This window comes from Myotis davidii, unplaced genomic scaffold (assembly GCF_000327345.1).
Source record: "Myotis davidii unplaced genomic scaffold, ASM32734v1 scaffold1025, whole genome shotgun sequence".
Taxonomy (NCBI): domain Eukaryota; kingdom Metazoa; phylum Chordata; class Mammalia; order Chiroptera; family Vespertilionidae; genus Myotis; species Myotis davidii.
Window position 1 is genome coordinate 1,350,858 of NW_006297812.1, and position 16,181 is coordinate 1,367,038.

Sequence of the window (16,181 nt, forward strand, 5' to 3'; positions counted from 1 at the left end):
GGGTGAGGCAGGAGATGAGTCTATTTTTTCTATTATGATTGATAGAAATGCAAGTGGATTTTTGACTATTTTCAGAAAAGCAGAAGATTTGTTTAGGAGATTGTCGGCTGTTTTACACCAACATAAGGTATGGAACATGTCATTTTTCATCTTTCTGTTATAATATTTCACCTGGTTGGTTGAATTAGTATTACATATACAAACCAATAGTTTGCATTGTGTGATATAAAATAAAAATATCGAAAACCAGAAAGCTGGGCTTACGGTTTCTTATACAGGGTAGGTTTATGCCACAGATGATTTATATCATGACTATTAGAAGATTGAGAAAGTAGCTTCTTAAAAAATTGTTCTGTCAACTTGGAATGTGTCATGACTCTGTTGTGCCAATTTTAATTCCTTTTAGGGAAATATATCATTTTCTTCATTCTTTAGAACAAGAGCAATTCATGGAGGGAGGCCTTCGAAGTTAATGAAATTGAGATGATATGATTAAACATTTTGCTTTTGTTTTAGTGAATTATTCCTACTAACTAAAGATAAATCCCAATTGCATCCTAAGGCTATGACTAGGAATTCAACCAGTTTTTAACTGCCACTGCAATGCTTCTGCATTTTAAATTTCTAGAATGAATTGAGTATGAATACTTTCAGATTTGAAGCTCGGAGTGGCTCTTGGCTTAAAAGTAGTGAGTCTATCTTAGTATACATCAAATTTGATAAGAGAATATAAAGAAAGGGTTTTTTCGGTCTCTTCAACAAAGTTTTATGATCACTCTATTTTTATATTGTCACTAGAGGCCAGGTGCACAGTTCAGGCACTGGTAGGGTCCCTAAGCCTGGCCTGTGCTCTCTTGCAATCTGGGACCCCTCGGGGGATGTCAGACTGCCGGTTTCGGCCCGATCCCCGCAGATCAGGCAGAAAACGGCAGTCTGACATCCTCGGAGGGATGTAGTAGTGCACGAAGCGGCAGGCAGCCTGGGAGGAGCCTGAGCCTGGCCTGGGCGTTGCGCTGCTCCCGCTCACCCTGGCCCCACTGCACCTGCCACCACCACTGCTCAGTAGCGCGCTGCTGTGGAGGCTGGAGAGGCTTATGCAGCCACACTCGTCAGCTGTGAGCCCAGCATTTGGCACCCGTCAGTCAGTTGAGTGGCACTCCCGCTGTGGGAGCCCACTGACCACCAGGGGACATCTCCTCTATTGAGTAGACACTGGTGGTCAGTGCACGTCATAGCGATGGGTTAAATGGTTGATCGGTCTCTTAGGCTTTTATATATTTAGACTAGAGGCCTGGTGCACAAAATGTTGTGCACTTAGGAGGGTCCCTCAGCCCGGCCTGTGCCCTCTAGCCGTCTGGGACCCCTCAGGGAATGACCAACTGCTGGCTTAGGCTCGCTCCCCGGGGGATTGGGCCTAAGCTGGCAGTCAGACATCCCTCTGGCAGCCTGGGAGCCCTTGGAGGATGTCCATCGGTGTCCCAGATCAGGGTGGGGGTCCCGCTGGGGTGCCAGGCCAGCCTGGGTGAGGGGCTGAAGGCTGTTTTCAGGCTGGCTACACCCCTTTCACGGAGGGCGGTCCTGCTGGGGTGCCTGGACAGCTTGGTGAGGGCTGATGGCTGTTTGCAGGCTGGCCACAGCCCCTTCAGGATGGGGGTCCTCCCTGGGGTGCCTGGCCAGCCTGGGTGAGGGGCTGAGGGCCGTTTTCAGGCTGGCCATACCCTCTTTGGGGTGGGGGGTCCTGCTGGGGTGCCTAGCCAGTCAGTTGGGAGTCCTCACTGGGGTGCCTCGCCAGCCTGGGTGAGGGGCTGAGGGCCGTTTTCAGGCTGGCCATACTCTCTTTGGGGTGGGGGGTCCTGCTGGGGTGCCTAGCCAGTCTAGGTGAGGGGCTGATGCCTGTTTACAGGCTGGCCAAGCCCCCTAGCAGGGTCCCTCACCCCATGAGGGTGTGGCCATCCTGGGTGAGGGGCTGATGGCTATTAGCAGGTTGGCCAAGCCCCCGAGCAGGGACCCTCACCCCATGAGGGTGTGGCCAGCCTGGGTGAGGGGCTGATGGCTGTTTGCAGGCTGGCCACAGGCCCCAGCCACCCAAGCTCCCAGTGGAGGCTGGCTGGAAGCAGGGATCTGGGATTTATTTAGCTTCTGTAATTGAAACTTTGTTGCCTTTTGCTGAGGCCACAGCCAGCCAGGGTGGGCGGGAAGCTTGGCTTTCTTCATCGCTGGGGCAACCAAGCCTCCTGCTTGCTCCAGTTCCGTGGCTTCCGGCCGCCATCTTGGTTGGGTTAATTTGCACATAGTCGCTCTGATTGGCTGGTGAGCGTGGCTTGGGTGTAGCAAAGGTATGGTAATTAGCATATTCGTCTTTTATTAGTGTAGATGTTTTCCTTGTCATTATTTAGATGCATAGTAATGATTGTATTTACATACTTAAGTTGAAATTTACTTACAATTACATTTGTCGCTTTTTATTGATTCGACCTTAATATATATTAATAGTTGGACCATAACTTTAAAATGTTAATTTATTAGTGCTATTTTTTTAATGATATTTTTCATTCTTAGGAATGGATTATAATTGGGCAAGTTGATATGGAAGCTCTAGTGGAAAAGCATCTTTCTACTGTTCATGATTGGGAAAAAAATTTTAAAGCACTGAAAATAAAAGGAAAAGAAGTAGAACGACTTCCAAGGTATTAGAAGTTAAAGTGATAGTTCTTATGTACCAGAACAGCTCTGCCATGGGACAGTTCTCTTCACTTAGTGGCAAGAAGTCAAGTCAGTTTCACACCTCAAGCTCAGCTGTGACACTTGAATATCATCTAAATAGGGCTTTCGGACACTAGAAGGTTCTCTTCTGAGGCTCTGTTGGCAGGACATATTTGGGTAGACTAGATTGGGGAGGAGGCTTTTATACGGATCTGGCATGAGGATCTAATATTTTATGTTTGTAGGCACCGTCTAAGAATGCTAAGAAGCTACTGCTGAGAGCACAGCAAAGGATAGAAAGCTAATGACATTCGACTCTGCTTTAGTGCTGCTCTGTTTCCTTCCAGATGCCGTGGGAGGCACACAGTATAGTGCTGCACCTAGTATTGCCCTAAATGTGGAGGAAACCCTCAGAGGGGCATCCCATAACCCAGTTACTTGAGAATATATCCCCCTCACTATCTGAAATTCATATAACTGGAACCACTTTATAATAAGCTCTATGTTCAATTGTGCATATATTATCTATAAAGGATAATAACATTTTTATTAATTCATTTTTTTATTCTTTCTATAAGTATTTAGTGAGCATTTATAACATGTAGAATTTTGTCCTATGGTAGTAAAAAGTTGAAGAAGACAGACTTTTTTTGTTAATTTTGTATAATTTAGCCCTTATATGAGATTTTCCTCAGGTGAACAAGTCTGATTCAACCTCTGTTTGTTTAGAACATTAAAATTTGCATTGAGAGTACCGTGCAAAGAATTAGTGTTCTTAAAAACACATGCCATTTTTTCTGATTATTAAAATACTGCATTTGTTTTATAATTTTTAAAAATAGTTTTAAAATATTTGATTACTGTTGATATAAAAGATTATATTAGCTTCTGGTGTACAACCCAGTGATTAGACATTTATATAACTTACAAAGTAATCACCCTCATAAAACTAGTACCTACTGACACCATACATACTAATTATAGTATTTTTGACTACATTATCTATAGCATAGGTATACTATTTTTTATACTATTGCCAATAAATCTGAGAGCACTGTTTGCCCACACAATTGAACATATGAATTAACAATTCATTATATTTTTGTTATTTTGGTAGGCATAAATGTTATTTTTTGTTTAATAATCTATATTCACTTTCTACCCTTATTTTCTTTCCCTTATCATTATTGTTTATACTTTGCAGAATAGTGAATATATTTTATAAGTATTTTAAAAATGTATGTTACATGCTGTGACAATTAAATCTTGTGAATACTTAAATATATTCATGTTCATACATTAGTAATTTGTAATTGCTCCCTTTTTTATAAACATGATGGATGATCAAAACTGTAATATTATAGCTCTAGCTGGTTTGGCTCAGTGGATAGAGCGCCAGCCTGCAGATTGAAGGGTCCTGGGTTCGATTCTGGTCAAGGGCTCATGCCTGGGTTGTGGGCTCCATCCCCAGTAGACATCATTGATGTTTCCATTTCCCTCCATCTCCCTTCCTCTCTGAAATCAATAAAAATATTTTTAAAAACCCCCAAACCTGTAATATTATAACAAAATAAATGAAAACTCATAATAGTATGTATAAGGCATTTTTTCTAAATGAAATGTAAATGTGCTTAAAGATCATACTAATACTTTTGAGTTGCATTTGAAAATGTATTGCACAGAATGATAATATTATAATGCGAGTCTTTTTCTCTAATTACTTTTTTTCATGTTAAAATGTGTCCATTGGCATTTCCCAGTGCTGTCAAGGTAGACTGCTTAAATATTAATTGTAGCCCTGTGAAGACTGTGATTGATGACCTCATCCAGAAGTTATTTGATGTGCTTGTGCTTTCTTTGAAGAAGTCTGTCCAGGGTAAAGACATTTTTATTTTTACTTAATTTTATATATATAGAGGCATGTACTTTAATAGTTATGAAGTATGAATCTCAGTGAAAATTAAAATAAAAACTGATATAGAAAGTATTATGAAATGAAATGTGCTTAAAATGATAACTTTAAGAAAGCAGTACAATACATGTTCAACTCCTAAGAGATCTAAAAATTGAAGGCATTTTTAATATTTGAGTCTGAGCTAGTATCAGTTTGTTACATATGTTACTGAGAAAGCTAGATAATTCTGCTATAATGTGTTTCTTCTTATTCTTCAAATGACTACTATTTTACAACATATTACACTGTTTCTTGTTTTCTTTAAACTGAGATATTTTTGCATAGTATTTAAAAGACTGAAAAATTTATTAATTTTGAGTAAAATTTACTAAGAATGAGTATATTTTAACTTTTTACTCAAAATTTTAGAGTACAATGTGAATCAACTTTCATGAAAAGAAATTTCTTTGCTTATTCTACATTTTGAAATTATGTTTTATGAAAGCAAATTATAATTTAGGATTTAATGTATATTATTAGATTATTTCTAATTCTTCTTGATTTAGAAATTATGTAAATGAATATTTTTGTTGGTAATAACATTTCTTATATTTTAATGTTACCTATTCAGCTCATTTACATGAAATTGATGCATTTGTCAGTGAAGCTATGGAAGTCTTATCAGTTATGCCCCAGTCTGTGGAAGAGATAGGTAATGCAAATGTGCAGTATAGTAAGCTACAAGAACAGAAGCCACAGGTGAGAATTACAAAGAAAGTTTAAAATTTATCTTATTTACTGGAGATGTTTAAATTAGGTATTTTTTGTGGCAATTTCGAAATAGCATATAATTTCAATATTATAATGACGTCCATTTAATCTAGTCCAAATGGTTAGCTCATGATTGGACACGTGATATTATCCTATATAATAAAAGCCTAATATGCTAAGTGTCCAACTGTTCGACTGTTGGACCAGTTGCTATAATGCACGCTGACCACCAGGGGGCAGATGCTCTGACCAGTAGGTTAGCTTGCTGCTGGGGTCCAGGTGATCGAGCCTGGGCGAGATGGGCCAGACGTACCCTGGAGCCCTCCTGCGGTCCCTCCCCAGCCCCAATTGTGCACCAGTGAGGTCCCTCGGCCTGGCCAGCACCCTCTTGCAATCCAGGACCCCTTGGGGGATGTCGGAGAGCGGTTTCAGCCCAATCCCGGCAGGCCAGGCCATAAGGGGGCTGGAAGAGATTAATGAAAGAACTTATATGCATACTAGAGGCCCGTTGCATGAAGAGATTCGTGCAATAGGCCTTCCTTCCCCTGGCTGCTGGCACCGGTTTTCCTCCGGCACCCAGGACCCAGGCCTTCTCTCTGGCCGCAGCGGAGAAGGCAAGCCTCTTCAGTCATCTTCAGTCTTCAGTTGTCTTCGCTTGGGCAGAGCCTTCAGTCTTTGCTCTGTGCCTGCATATGCAAATTGACTGCCATATTTGTTGGGTTAATTTGCATACTCATCCTGATTGGCTGGTGGGTGTAGCACAGTGACACCAATTTGCATGTTTCTCTTTTATTAGTGTAGATATGCATAGACCTTGGACACAGACTACAGTGTGCTAAAGGCCTGGGGTGGGTTACGGGCTGGGTAGAGGAGGAAAATGGGGGACATATGTAATACTGTCAACAATGAAAAAATGCTTATTATTGGCTTCAGAAAAATTTTGCAGTTTATTTTATGATGTGGCATATTAGAGTAAGACTAAATTTAAATAATTTATGCTGCTACTTCAAGGGTTGTAATTTTAGCATGGTAAAGTGTAAAGTGAGAGCTGAATGAGAAACACACACATACAATGGAGGAGCTCATAATTAGAGACAAAGATAACAGAGTGGTAAAGATTTATAACAACATATCCAGAAAGGTAGAGTCCAGAAGAGGCAAGCCAAAGTCTTATAAAACTTATTATGGATGATTTTAGTTATATTAGAGGAAGGAGGAGAAATAATTCAAATCAGAATACAAATTTTATGTGTCCCTACTATGTGTTAGACTTAAAATTGAGAGTTTAAGGGTAAGTAAAGTAATATATCTTCATGGTGGGAGGGATTACAACATTTTTTATGATATATAAGGCTTAATGGTATAAATGAGGGTTTAAAGGCAAATAAAACAATGTATTTGTCTAGTAGAAGGAATTACCTAAAGAAAGAATGGAATTATGAAGAGTGGCAGTTAGTGAAAGCACAGAGGCACTCACTCATTTGCTTATTTGACAGATATGTATGGGTCACTAGATGTATTCCAGGGTTTGTGCTAGGAGTAGGGATTGCAGCTGTGAACATGCTCTGTTCTCATGGAATGCACATTCATGTGTGGGGGAAGAGAGGGGAGAGGGAAAGGGAGAAGAAGAGGGAGAGGAGAAAATGGGGAGGAGGAGCAAGAGAAGTAAAAGAGCAAGCATGCTCAACTGGGTAGGTGGTCATGAGAGACCTTCTCAGACAGATGACTTCTGAACTGAGACCTGGGAAATAAGCAGCAAACAAACCAGGCTGAGATTTCGAGGCAGATCATTCTAAGCAAATATTGTCTATTATGTAAGCACAGTGATTTAAAAAATCCTTCTATGGATATTATTGCTTTGTTAATTAGTAAAAGTACAGTATTAATTTATAGGACACTTGTTTTATAGTGCTTTAAAAGACTTAATCAGTTCAAGCAGTTTGGCACCTATTCCTATACCTGGACCATTGAACAAACTGCTAACTGTACACGACTCAGGACATTTCGAGTAGAAACAGAATGCAGGAGCTTGATTTTACTTCTTCAGTTGTCAGTTTCTTAAGTACCTTTTTTCAGGGCTTTTCTTTCCTTATTAAGTAGGACATTTAAATAACTTATATTCTTAGGTAATCACTAATTTCAGTTTTTTAAGAAATCTTTTTAGCATTTTCTTATGTATGCAACATTTATAATAAGAATTCTACTTTGAACAGCTATATTATTATCTTTATGGATTTACAGTTTTATTCAGCCTTATGTTACCACTTTTATTCTACTTTTTAAATTTCTAATGTCAGGCTGTCTTGGTTGAGTTTGTATATAATAATAATAATAAATAAACATTATAAACTTTATATCCAGTAATTTAACAAATTATTTAAAAGCAAATCTTGATTTTTAAAAAGCAAATCATGAAACAAAAATTAAAATGAATGGAATTAAAAACGTGATTTTTTTCACTTCTTTGACCTTTAGATTTTGCCTTTATTTCAAGAAGCTGAAGATAAAAACAGACTTTTGCGAACGGTTGCCGGCGGAGGGTTAGAAACAATCAGCAGCCTGAAGGCTAAGTGGGATAAATTTGAGCTGATGATGGAAAGCCACCAACTTATGATTAAAGATCAGGTCAGATCCTTTTAGTCATTTTGATGAAATGGAAACTTAGTTTTTTCTCACAAGATTTCTTGCATTGCAGTTCAAGTTTATAAGAATTTTATATTGCTGATTAAATTGACGTCCCTCAGTATTTCTATATAATGAAACACTTTATGATGATCTTTTCACGTAGTTTATCTTCACTTCCTGCCACTCAAGAATACATGTAATGTTATTTTTATACTTTCTTATGAGTTAATTTGTTTACTGCTGTGTATGGTATCTGTTAAGGGTACAGCCTGGACGTTGCACATATCTATTGCACTCATATCCCATTGACCAGAATTTAGTCTTATGCCCTTTAGCTGTATGGGAGATTGGGAAAGGCCCTCAGGTAGAACAACTGGCACTCATTAAACAACCTTTTTTTTTTTTTTTTAAATCACATTAGCTTTTTGCTAGTGGGTGCTGTTAATCACATGAATGATTTCCTAATGATGTTTGTGGACTATCTCTTAATTTAAATTTGTGGTCTAATTTTATGCATCTGAATTATTTTTTTACACTTGAATTAATTAAAAATCATTTGAAATGTTAGTATTGATATTTTTTACTTAAATAGAAAATAGAAATAAAAATGTGAAAATAAAGTGAGATTTTACTCTGAATTAAGTTATATAAACTCTGTTGGCTTGTAGATTGAAGTGATGAAAGGAAATGTGAAATCATGTCTTCAGATCTATTATCAAGAATTGGAAAAATTTAAAGCTCGTTGGGACCAACTAAAGCCCGGCGATGATGTTATTGACACTGGCCAGCAAAATACCCTCGATGAAAGTGCAAAGTTAATAAAAGAGAAGAAAGTTGAGTTTGATGATCTTGAAGTCATAAGAAAAAAGCTGGTGTATGTTTTTTTTTCTTTCTTTAAAATTGATAGTACACATTTGAAAAAAAGCATATATTAAGTTAGTAATTTTCTTATATCTGTTATCTTTATGTCTTCCCTTATAAATTTCAATAGTTTAAGATACAAATAATAAGTGATCATGCTACTGCTTCCCTAGGAGTTGCGGTTAGATTATAAAAGGATACTAAAAGAAAAGCAAATTCTGCTTAGGTCTAAAAATAGAACAGAAAATTAAATTTATTGAAAAGTTAAAGTAGGGAGTTGGAATACTTACTTTCTGTGATCTCATTTTTTTTAAAGGAATATATAAAATGAATGGTAAATTACTTTAGGGCTCAGAGGAAAAAAATGAACCTAGTAAAATAATAAAAAGAGACCTCAAATTAAAACTTTATTGTGTTATGTTATAATGATATAAAGTATTAAATTTGAGCATTGTTTTATTTTTGATTATTTAGGCAAATGTAGCCTAAACTAATTGCTTTCATAGGTGAGTAGAAGTTTTAGTATCACATTTATTAAATGGTTTTACACCAATTAAATGAAGGATATCTTATATTCTAAAAGCTAACCCTTTCAATTGAGAATATTCTCATATTAATCCGTAAATATATACAATTATGAATGTAAATTACATATTACATAACATATAATGCACACAAAATATATTTATATGTTACCAACTTTGCTTTGACTCCCTTGTAAAAAATGCATATTAATGAATTTAGAAAAGATCATGCCTAAGTAAAAGCTCATGCCAACTTTAATTCTCAGGTCAAGTTGGCATAGTCTCCTACTGTGTACCTCCATTATCAAACACACAAGCTTACACACACACACACACACACACACACAAACACTCAGGGAATACAGTTAAATAATGATATTTAACAATTTTCCTTCTTTTAAAATTTAATTATATTTCATTATTTTTTAATAGTGATGATTGCCAGCATTTTGGACTAGAAGAGCCCAACTTCTCTTTGGCATACAGCATTTCTAAAGACATTGAGAGCTGTGCACAAATTTGGGCTCTTTATGAGGAGTTTCAGCAAGGATTTCAGGAAATGGCCAATGAAGATTGGATTACTTTTCGGTTTGATTCATAAATAATATTTAGATTTTTATGATTTGGTAGTGCTTTTTGGGATGCAAGTTTTAAGGTGTGTTTCTGGTATTTTATAGGACTAAGACATATCTGTTTGAGGAATTTTTGATGACTTGGCATGACAGATTAAGAAAAGCTGAAGAACATTCAGTAATGACAGTGAAATTACAATCAGAAGTTGACAAATATAAAGTAAGATAGTTTTATTCATTCTATTTAAAAATTATCTTTTTATTATGTAGTAACAAGATGAATAATTAAATTTTTATACCTAAGAGTAAATACAAATTTGCATTTTGCTCATATATGTATACATGCATCTTTTTTTTTCCTTTTTTAACAGATGGTAATTCCTATCTTGAAATATGTGCGAGGGGAACATCTTTCTCCAGACCATTGGCTTGACCTTTTTCGTCTACTTGGCCTTCCTAGGGGGACTAGTCTAGAGAAATTACTGTTTGGTGATCTTCTCCGAGTAGCTGATACAATTGTTGCCAAAGCTTCAGACCTTAAAGTAAGAATCACTTTCATAAATATCTTACATATCCGACCTTTTTTAGCATGTGATTTTGCTTTATATTTGGTTATTTAATAAAAAAGCAAGTTAAATTTTTTTCTTCCCTTTAAGTAGTGACAATGTTCCATTATTCCATCATTCTTTCAGTAGCAATACATCTGAATATATCTAGCACTGTATATGAGAGTATAGAAACAATAATATAAACCTCTTATTTGAGAGAAAATATATGAAATAAAAATGTCTTACTTTAAAAAGGGAGTCAGCTTTAATAAGAAAATAAATAAATACGAATTATTTTACATGTAATACATTTAAAGTCATGAGATATATTATAAACAAAAGGTAAAGGATACAAAAATTAATAGTCAAACCTACAGCCAATTTGCCACTCAGATTTAGAAAAGGTTTCAGGTAAAAGTAAAACTTGTCGCCCTAACCGGTTTGGCTCAGTGGAAAAGTAAAACTTGTCATAATTCTATCATAAATGGCAGACTTTCTATGTTTTGTTCTGCCCATTCAATCTATCTATATATATATAAAAGCCTAAGTGACCATTATGACTGAACGACCAGTCAGCCAGTCACTATGACGTGCACTGACCACCAGGGGGCAGATGCTCAATGCATGAGCTGCCCCCTGGTGGTCAGTGTGCTCCTACAGTCAACCTCCCGCAGCCCCTCCCCCCTGCTGACTGTCCCCACTGATAGGTCCCTATCGAGTAGCCAGCTGGCCAACTTCCCGGGATTCCTTACCTTGGCTGGCCAGCCCCCTGATAGGCCTCGATTGCTGGCCAGGCCGAGAGACCCTACCTGTGCACAAATTCGTGCACTGGGCCTCTAGTATAAAAATAAAAGGACTCCTGATGTCAAATTGATCTATTTCCTATCTAAAATGTATGTTTGTTGATAACCCTGGAACATATTTAGATATTCATGAGGTTATAAATGCAACTACTGTAGAAGATAAATCAGGATGGTTGCTAATCACTTTAGATGTATCAGAATTTACACTTAAGTTATATACAATGTCTGAGGCATGCAAAACTTTAAATCAGATTGTTTTGTATTTTGTGATGGATGCTTGAATTTTCTTTAAAAATTTTTTTTTTATTGATTTCATAGAGGTAGGAGAGGAGGAGAGAGATAGAAACATCAGTGATGAGAGAGAATCATGGATTGGCTGCCTCCTGCCTATTGGGCTGGAGCCTACAACCTGGGCATATGCCCTTGACTGGAATTGAACCTGGGACCCTTCAGTTTGCAGGCCGATGCTCTACCCACTGAGCCAAACCAGTTAGGGCGATGCTTGAATTTTCTGTTTTTCTTGTTTAGAAGTGGAAAACATAAGGTGCAGAACTTTAACCATGTGAACCTGGGTACTTTGTATCTGATATTCATGGATACATTAGCCAGTAATTCTCTTTTACCCTCTAAAATATATCCACTGAAAAATATATCATCTTATAAATTAGACTTCTTACAATTTATTTATGTGATAATTAATGTTGAAGTAATAAACATGGATATTTTGTGTTAAATAGGATTTAAATAGTCGGGCACATGGTGAAGTTACAATCAGAGAAGCTTTACGTGAACTTGATCTTTGGGGAGTTGGAGCAGTGTTTACATTGACTGATTATGAAGACAGCCAAAAACGAACCATCAAGCTGATTAAAGACTGGAAAGATATAGTAAATCAAGTTGGAGATAATAGATGCCTTCTTCAGTCCTTAAAGGATTCTCCTTATTATAAAGGATTTGAAGATAAAGTATCAATTTGGGAAAGAAAACTTGCACAGTTAGATGAGTACCTGCAGAATTTAAACCATATTCAGAGAAAGTGGGTGTATTTGGAGCCCATTTTTGGCCGTGGAGCATTGCCAAAAGAACAGGCACGCTTCAATAGAGTGGATGAAGATTTTAGGTCAGTACAACTATCTAAGACATAGACACATATGGCATTTTTTATTCATATTATAAGGTGTTTAATGCAAGTAATTACTTTTTCATTATTAGAATCATCTGTATATTCCAATTCTTTCTCTATGGTTATATAGCTATTTCTGAGCAGCTATTTTCTCTCATTCAGCCATGTGCTTCCTGGACTATTTTGAACTGGTTTTTGAACTGGTTTCTGTTCTCTCTCTCTCTCTCTCTCTCTCTTCTATATATATATATGTATATATATGTGTGTGTGTATATATATAATTTCCTTGAGTCACCAAGTCACAACTTTGCTATTGTAAATTTATTGGGCATTTTTCTTATCTCTGACTAGTATTTAATAGAGTTAAGCAAATTTTTTTTTTCCCTTGGCTTCTGTGACACTGTCCTCTCCTGTTTCCGCTCGTCTCTCTGGTTCTGCTCCTAGTTCCTAGTGCTGAGCCCTCTCAAAACATTGAGATGTAGACATCTCCAGCTTTCAGCCTTAGGTTCTTTTCTCACTCTAGTTTCTCCTTTTATTTCCTGATGTCTCCTCAACTTCTATATTAAGCCCATATTTCTTTTCTGAGAAATATCAGAATTAAAATGATGAGTTTATCCCTTTCCCACAGATATTTTCTCATTCAGATTCTGTGTCAATAAATGGTACCACCTAATGGCTCAAAGCAGAAATAGAATGGACATCTTTGATACCTCATGCCTTTTTCAAATCTATTAAATTAGCAAATTTAACCCAATTAATTAATTCACTTACTATAGTTTAATATGCCCTTTATATTTCTACTTTTAAAATTTTATTCTAAAGCACTTTTGTTGTCACTAACTTTGACTACTGCCTAACCTTCTGACTTGTTCTTATCATTGCTTAACAAGGTTTTCATACAACAGCCAGAATAATTTTTTAAAAAGTGAAGTTTCATCATTTCTTTCCTTTGTTGCTTTAAGTAAACTTTAAAATGGTTTCCTTTTGCTCTAAGGATGAAAAATGATCTGCTCCCTGTCCATTTCTCTACCTTTTCTCGTGCTGTTCTCCTTTCCTCATTCGTGCCTCGAGCCTGTCGCTTCTTAGGCATTCCAAGCTGCTTTCCAGGATCTTTGCCAGAAACGTTTCCCTCGTCATCACCGACTTCTCTTTTTATTCATCATCTCAGCTTAAATTACTTCCTCCGAGAAGCCATAGATTAGAGTTGGCCTATTAGCCACTTTACTAGTACTTTGTAATTTCCTTTTTAGCAGTTATTATGACTTTATTGAAATGTTATGAGAAATTATTTAACGTTTTTCTCTGTCACTAGCCTAATAGCTCCATGATGTGGGGCTTAATGTTTGTTTAGTGAATAAATGAAATGAAAGAATTTGCAGTATGGGAGGTTAAAAATGGTAATGGGGTATTATTAATTTTAGCATTATTTATTAGCAGCATAATTATGTGTTGGTGTTGTATAGGGTTATCTCTAGTTTGTGTTTGTTTTAAGCAGGTTAATAAATATCTCAATATATTTCAGCCAAAAACTGTTAAAATAGATGTGAACATGACTGTTATTTTCTTTGCTTAGATCAATAATGACTGACATCAAGAAAGACAACAGAGTTACAACGTTAACTACTCATGCAGGAATCAGAAATTGTCTACTGAAAATACTTGATCAGCTACAAAGATGTCAAAAATCATTAAATGAATTTTTGGAGGCATGTTTTTTTTAATATTTATGTAATAAATTGTAAACTACTTAACAGTAATTTTTTTGAAAATAAAAGGTTATTTTTTTTGTTTTATTTTTATTAGGAAAAACGCTCAGCATTTCCAAGATTTTATTTTATTGGTGATGATGACTTGTTAGAAATACTGGGCCAGTCTACCAATCCTTCAGTAATTCAGTCTCACCTTAAGAAGCTGTTTGCTGGTAAGATTCAACATTTATTCAACCGATATTTATTGAGTTTCAACTATCTGCCAGACATAATGTTAGGCTCTTAGGTAGACTATTGAATAAAATACAGCTCATACACACAAAAAACTTATAGTTTAGTAGGGGAGCTAAATTAGTAAGTTGACAAATATAGTATGACAGTTCCCATGGTCAATATAAGTAAATGGCATTATATCTGCATCTATGAAGGCATTTAGGTCAGTTTTGGGACATCATAAAGAAGGTGACTTGTAACCTGAGACTGAAGAATGTATATTAGTAGGTGTTAGCTAGAAGAAAGATAGGGAGGCAGAGGGAATAGGTTCTGCAGAGGCTTGGAAGTGAAGGAGAACATGTCCCTTCATTACTGAGTTCAAGATCTGAATGATATTCAAGTGGAGATATTCAGTAGGCAATTATTGTCAGCAAAGATACCTGGGATGGAGATGCAAACTTAGGAGTTATTTGTATATAGATAATAACCACTCTATGGAAATAGGTAAGATTACTTGAAAAAAAGTATAGAGTAATAGTGCCATATTCTTTGACATTGTTGAATCAGTTTTGTTGGATAATTGCAAATGGAATTGCTTTGCTGCAAAAATAATGATGATTATTTTTTTCTTAAAATATTTCATTTTTTTAAGAAAAGAGTCATATTTTTCAAATTAACTTTAACAAATAAAAATTTTTCATCATCTTTACCTGTAATTAGGGATCAGCAAATTATAGACCCACAGGCCAAATCTGGCTCACTGCCAGTTTCTTTTTAAGTTATAACTTTTTTTTATTATTCTTTATTGTTGAAAGTATTACATATGTTCCCTTTTTACCCCCATTGACCCCCTCCAGGCCACCCCCAACCCTACGCCCAAGCCTTCAGCACCCTATTGTCTGTGTCCATGGGTTATGCATATATGCATACAAGGTATTTGGTTGATTACCTCCCACCCATCCTTCTGGGACAGAAGGACAGATTACCTCCCCTGCCTTCCCTCTGAGATTCTGCACTGTTCCATGCTTCCTTGTCTCTGAATCCACTTTGTTCATCAGCTTATTTTGTCACTTAGATTCCACATATGAGTGCTATCATGGGATACTTGTCTTTCTCTTACTAACTTATTTCATTTAGCATGTTACTGTCCAGGTTCCTCATGCTGTCTCAAAGGTTAAGAAATTTTTCTTTTTTTACAGTTGCATAGTATTCCATGGTGTAAATGTACTACGACTCTTTTATCCACTCATTTACTGATGAGCACTTGGGTTGTTTCCAGATCTTAGCTATTGTCAATTGTGCTGCTATGAACATAGGGGTGCTTCGGGTTTCTTAGGATATATTCCTATAAGAGGGATCACTGGGTCAAATAGCAGTTCCATATTTAATTATTTGAGGACGTTCCATAATGTTTTCCATAATGGTTGCACAGTCTGCATTCCCACTAGCAGTGTACTAGGGTTCCCTTTTCTCCACATCCTTGCCAACACTTGTCATTTGTTAATTTGTTGATGGTAGCCATTCTGATAGGTGTGAGGTGATACCTCATTGTTGTTTTAATTTTCATCTCTCTGATGATCAATGACTTTGAACATTTTTTCATATACATTTTGACCATCTGTATGTCCTCTTTGGAGAGGTGTATATTCAGGTCCTATATCCATTTTTTAATTGAGTTGTTTGTTTTCCTGGTGCTGAGCTGTATAAGTTCTTTATATATTTTGGAAAGTATGCCCTTCTTAGATGTATCATTGGCAAATATGTTTGTCTACTCAGTAGGTTTTCTTTTCATTTTGTTGATGGTTTCTTTTGCTGTTCAAAAGCTTTTCAGTTTG

At 36.5% G+C, this 16,181-nt stretch overlaps 1 protein-coding gene across 1 annotated transcript in view; it reads left to right on the forward strand.

Annotated features, from left to right (window-relative positions):
* The window catches only part of DYNC2H1 (dynein, cytoplasmic 2, heavy chain 1), a 305,345-nt gene that overhangs the window by 26,811 nt on the left and 262,353 nt on the right, over positions 1-16,181 (forward strand). Inside the window, 12 exon segments of the mRNA XM_006773520.2 lie at positions 1-127; positions 2,560-2,687; positions 4,464-4,579; positions 5,229-5,356; positions 7,844-7,993; positions 8,662-8,867; positions 9,811-9,966; positions 10,056-10,170; positions 10,322-10,492; positions 12,039-12,421; positions 13,998-14,130; positions 14,228-14,345. The exon segment at positions 1-127 is cut by the window's left edge and continues 41 nt beyond it. Of these exon segments, the coding sequence (XP_006773583.1) occupies positions 1-127; positions 2,560-2,687; positions 4,464-4,579; positions 5,229-5,356; positions 7,844-7,993; positions 8,662-8,867; positions 9,811-9,966; positions 10,056-10,170; positions 10,322-10,492; positions 12,039-12,421; positions 13,998-14,130; positions 14,228-14,345 (1,931 nt within the window).